Source organism: Physella acuta, unplaced genomic scaffold (assembly GCF_028476545.2).
Source record: "Physella acuta isolate Inbredline_101_S28 unplaced genomic scaffold, ASM2847654v3 ptg001191l, whole genome shotgun sequence".
Taxonomy (NCBI): domain Eukaryota; kingdom Metazoa; phylum Mollusca; class Gastropoda; family Physidae; genus Physella; species Physella acuta.
The window spans coordinates 151,501-157,500 of record NW_026732708.1 but is presented as its reverse complement, the minus strand read 5'-3'; the positions used below and the strand labels follow the sequence as shown (position 1 = coordinate 157,500).

Below are 6,000 nucleotides of genomic sequence, written 5' to 3'. Positions count from 1 at the left end.
ATATCGATGGGTTCATTGCTCTATTCCTGTTGAGTTTGGGGTTGTTATCGTAGAGATGAGCCCATATCGTTAAGTCTCATAAAAATCAGGTTTATAGTTATTTCTCTCTTTTTTTTTTTATTCATTTTAACCTACTGAATTTGCTATCGCTGTGTCGTAAGATGTGTTTTATTTTTTTTTTAACTTTTGATTTGTGTTTTCGAAGTGACTTAGAAGTCATTTCTACTGTTTTGTTATGGTTGTGTTGTCTGATGCGTCGTATTTTCGAGTGACTTAGAAGTCATTTCTGCCACTTCAGGTCACTCTTTTCTGCGTGTCCCTTAACCGCATCTCCCGCCCCCCCCCCTTTCCTCTCTTCCGTTATGGTCACTACACAAAGACGACGATGAAAAGGAACGGTCCTCTTAATGTCTAGTGGCCATAGGCAAATGAGTTGGGAAACGAAAACAATAGTAGGCCGCAGAGTACATTGCTGTGTTTTGGGAATTTCCGATTTACAGTAAACATTATCTAAATGTTTGTTTTTACATTTAGATTTATTTATTTATTTATCATTATTATTATTTAATTGAAAATACCATTTAATTTTATATTTATATTGCTTCTTAAAGTAGAACAAAAGGAAAGAAAAGTTCCCATTTCGAACCTGATAATCCATATGGTAAGTGAAGTAGAGTTCACCTGTTCCTTTAACCTCGGCATATGAAGGGATATTCTGGTCAGCACTATACCCAACCTTATTTACTTTCCGTAATGGGATTTAGGTAGGCTACGCATCAGAGCCTGGAGGACGCAGAGACTAAGAATAATGCAAGGATCGTCATAATAAAAAGCCAGACCCCCATCCTTAAAGGATTTCACACCTCAGACTACACCCACCTGCCCGAATTGCAGTTATTCGTTGTTGTTTTTTTTGCGACTGTTTTCTCAAATATTGTTTTAAGCACGGTCAAAATTAAGTAGATTAAAACTTCTATTACAATTGACATGACATATCTGTCAAATTTTGTGTCAATATTAAACGCCCATCAAATGGTACCTTATAACGGAAAAGTAACACGTGTTCGTACACATTTTCCTCAACCCCCCATCACGGCATGGGAAACCTCTTGCCCGCCATCCTATCAACTTACAGCATCAACTTAAAACATCAACTTATAAATTCTTGTGCAGTTCGATGGCCGGCCCAAGTGTTTTGAAGTGGAAGGTTGGAACCCTCATTGACTTGATCACTGTGGGAAACTCTCTTGAGTTCCGTGTCGCCCTACATGACAAGCAGCACGAAATATATATATATTTTACTCTTTCCGCCAGTGACCTCCCTTGATTAGCTCCGCTATACAAGCAGGGACATAACTCTTAGCGATGACGATATGACGCGTAATTCGGCAATCATGCGGCTTGTCATGTACAAAGGGAGTTCACTCGCAATTAATGGTAATAATACTAGAAAAAAAGTATATACAGGGGGGTGATACTTATATATTTGACATTGCTGATCAGGACAGAACGCTTAGTGAAACGCTTTTATGCTATTGCGTAAGACACGCTTTACGTTACTGGTATCAAGTTTACGGTCGTAAAATTGAAAAGGTATTGCTACACAAATAGGTTGAAAGGTTGGTTTACGCGTGCATTAGATAATAGCTAGCATACGCTAAAGTAGCAGTTACTAAGATGTTATAGATGGTAGGTTATGTGATTATGGTGTGTGCCTGTATGAAGTGTAAGTGTACTATAGTGGTAGTTCTATATATGTGATGCGTGTGTTATTATGCTATCCATGTGGTATGTGTCTGAATTTTAAGATTATGTGGGTTACCTCTATACAGTCCCAAACTATTGATCGCCTTTTATATTATAGGCAAGTGGAGTTTAATAATGTTGAATAAGAAGAAAATTTAAACTATATTCTATTAAAGTTGTTGGTAATAAGATAACAGCTTAAAAGACTGGACTGATAAGAATGAAAAAAAAAAGGTACAAACGAAATAAACAATAAAATATATTTCACCAAGAAACACATGTAATGTTTCGAGAACTAAATTATCTTAAAATAAAATTTATTAAAAAAAATTATAGTTTAATAGACCTATTGTTTTTCTTAGCCTAATATATTCCCTGTATAAAAGATAATTAAAAAATACTTTCGAATCATTTTGATCTAGGAAAAAAACTATGTTCAAAGCGCTATTGGTATAAAATATAAGAAGGGAAATAACTCTAATTTTCAATGCATTTTAAAAACACCAATACGGTATTTCTTGGTGAATATCTTCTAACATTTCCCTTACCTTTTGATTCATCTACACCCACTCTTTTCCCTGAGAAAAAAAAGAAAGAAAAAAAGAAATCATTATTTGTGTTTCCACATTTATAGGAACAAAAAAATACAAAAAAAAAAAAGAAAAAAAAATGAAAAAATGTGTTTTTTGAATCTCAGCAGGAAAAATAAAAAGAATACAGTAACTGTTTATTGTCTCGCCACATAGGCGACAGGGAAAACCACTACTTTGAAGACTTTTTGTTTTTTTGATCTTCTACGTCTTCATATGCTGGCACTTAACACAAAAGATATTCAAATGTTTTACGCCTTTCCCCTTTCCCATATTCACCAAAGCTTTGGTATTCTCAAAGATAAAACAAAAGGGAACAAATTAAACACGTCACAAAAAGGTCGTACGTTTTTTATGTAATCGTTGAAGATAATTATCGATACTATTATATTTTAACGATATTTTTATATACACGAATGCAGTATTTAAACGAAAAATTCGAATCGATTATGGGGTTTTTGGTTTTTGTTGCTTCGGGAACAAATCTCTTTTAGTATCGTGTTTTTTCAATACAATTTCGGGTAAATATCTTAACAGTTTCAAACAATTTTTACGTACCGCCCCCTTCCTCTTTTGTGGAGGGCCGCACCCCCCAGCCCCACCCCTCTCTCCCCCACGAGTAGCGTAGCACTTAAAGACCCTTGCTCCCACGTTTAATGTCCCCCCCCCCACTCCCCCCTCTTGACGTCTTCACAAAGCCTTCCCTTTTACTCGCCCTATTTGATCTATATACCAGAGATGCAACATGCTATAAATAGAAACCTAACTCACCGACGCAAAAAAAAACCGGAAGTGAGTACAATAATGCGTATGTTATATAGAGTGAAATTCATACTTTTATGAATATAGTTTATAATTAATATTGTAATTTTTACTCAGGTAGTGTGTCTTGGTAATATAAATCAAAATCGGTAAAATTATATTCTTTGGCAAATCATCGAACCGTTCTAAAAATTAATTACTTAATTAACAAATGTACATAAATATTTACATTTGACATCTGATACAAAAGTTTAGAAAATTGTTTGACAATGAGATTGATATTTAAGGAGCGAATGGGAATCTATATCAACAAATGTCTACTCTATCTCTATGTGCATGTTTCAGTTTTAGAAATGTACAACCACATCATAATTACGCCGCATTGGATTTCTATAAACTCCGTACAGTAGGGGCCCCACATTTAAAAAATCCCTAACTTTACACCTTAGATTTGGCTCAAAAAGAGCTGATTGCGTTCCTGTTTTCACAAGGCTCGAACTCTACAACGTAGTCATCTCAGAACAGAGTTGCGTCCCTGCTTTCTCTTGAGTAAAAATAAATGATGATGCCTTTTGTCAAAAAAAAAGGCGTCTACCTTTTCTCCCATCCCCCTAATTCTTTGTTCCTCCTGGTGCCATATGCAATGTCCTTCCCACGCAAGACAGGAAGTGAGAAGAGAAAAAAAAAAATCCTTTCTTTCACCATTTTCTGTGAGGTGAAAACGAACCTTGGAATTGGCAGCCGTAAATTACAATGAATTTTAAGGTTCATTGTTTATTTCATGCTCAGCCCCTCCTCATACCCCACCCCCCCACTCCCCCACCCTCTTGCCCGCACCCCTACCTTCTCCGGTGCAAGGGTGCCACAAGGCAATCAGTACGTAAGTTATTGTAGTGTTTTTTTTTTTCCAAAGCCGCTTCTTTGTACTACGTGACCTCAATGTATTCTTTTGTATGTGTGTGTTAGGTGGGTGGATGGGGAAGAACAGAGATGATGAGTGATGTCAAACACGGGTTGGATGGAAGTGGATTATGGAATTAGGTGGATGACTGGGATTAAGGCGGATTATGATGTGAATTTTTTAGAGTGGCTGTTATTGATGGTGAGGTGGATGGTTGTGGATTAAGAATTGGGGTACGGAGTGTTAGGTCGGGGAATGACAAGAACGGCGCTTGACTACTGACCCGAATGTTTTGAGTTCGAATCTTGGAGTTTAGTCTGTATAACGTGCCTGAGTTAACTCAGCTCTGATGAGTACCGGTACCTGACACATTAGGGAAAGTAAAAGCGGCTGGGCATAGCACTATCCCTCTATATGTGATTATTACAGAAACAGATGTACGATACTTAATCTGCCTTATTAACATTCATCTCCGAAAGTGCAACTATAAAAAGAACAGGTAAGTTGGATACTGGATTAAAATATCACAATCACTTACATTCCTCAAAGTTAATTCAACAAAACTCAATACCATTAAATTTAAATTCAAACCACATGCTACTAATTCCAATTTTTTTCTTCTAATTAACTTTTATACACGGCACTAATTAATTAGCAATCAGGTTCAGTTGTAAAAGCCAGATTTCTTCTGTCTGACAAACGAACGAGTCAGCATTGTACTCCCCATCAATTATTACTTTCAAACCTTGCATTAGCCAGCCGGAGTTGAAATCAACTGTTCCTGCTCGCTTTTAAACGGTAATGTAGTTGACAAAAGACATCTTAGCTGAGTCTGCTTCGTTGTAGGTTTTAGAAAATTTCTGTTTTGAAATATTCTATTTTATGTTTTGTTTTACTAGACGCATTGTGAATTTGATTAAATGGTGATTTTTTTTTTTCCTTTTTTTTTTTTTTTGAATCTGTTTTCGTAATATAATTGTAAATTTCAAAACTTTAATTTGAATGTTATGTTTTCAAATGCTTTTCCCTAAAGACACAGTTACATTTGTATGCTTTGTTTTGTTATATTTCGTTTCGTTTCATTTCATTTTGTTCTGTTTTTTGTCTTGTTTTGTTTCTTTTTAGAGAATGCATATTTTTCTTCCTGATCTTAATTGTCAAAAAAATCTTTTAATATTTCAGTATTGATAGATTGTTTTCTGACATGCTACCAGGGGGAGATAATGAAGGATGGGAGGTAATCAAACAGGGGAGATAATCATTAGCCCTTGAGTCACACATACCGGCACACCTTCACCACTGGTAAAAATGTCTGCAGGCTTTAGAAGGCTGACAATTGATTCCCTCTTATCCCCTTCCCTCCCCCACCCCTTCAAATAAATCAGCACCAGTATATTTCGGCGATCGGGAAGTCAAGTATGACTGATGATCCTTCAGTCGTAATGACAGCTGACAATGGTTGAAACACAAACAGCCGTTTAAGATTTGTTTTTCGGGATTGTTTCCCTTGATAGGTTATTCGTTGAAAAAGGGGAATTAAATTTTGTTATTGATTATAAATTGTAATAATAATTATATTTATTTCAGTTTTAATCAAAATCAAGTTTTAATGTTCCGTAAGAAACATAAAAAATCATTTAATATTTGTGGTTTGGGATTATTTTCCTTGATTGGTAATTTGCTTAATACAGGGACCCAGTTTTCATGGATCAGAAACAATAGTGTCAATTAAATTAACTTTTAATTAAATTGATTAAAGTCAATTTTATTTATGTTCAGTGGTACGTTTCTTTGTGTAATCTTTAAATTAATTTAGAAACAAAATGCAAAAAAAAAAAAAAAAAAAAAAAAAAAAAATAGAAGCAATATGCATTACAAACCTGAGCATTGTTTTAATTTTATAAATTTATACTCATTAACTTCATTGTTAATAAGAAAACTGCCTGTATGGTGACATGATGAACAAAAAATCCCCTAACCGGGGTTAATCTTGCTCACTAT

General features: G+C 35.1%; 1 protein-coding gene across 1 annotated transcript in view; it reads right to left on the bottom strand.

The window, feature by feature from the left end:
• Positions 1-6,000, bottom strand: part of LOC131956974 (transcription factor SOX-5) — a 141,028-nt gene that overhangs the window by 58,868 nt on the left and 76,160 nt on the right. Inside the window, exon 4 of the mRNA XM_059321659.1 lies at positions 2,295-2,324. Within this exon, the coding sequence (XP_059177642.1) occupies positions 2,295-2,324 (30 nt within the window). The remainder of the gene's footprint in view (positions 1-2,294; positions 2,325-6,000) is intronic.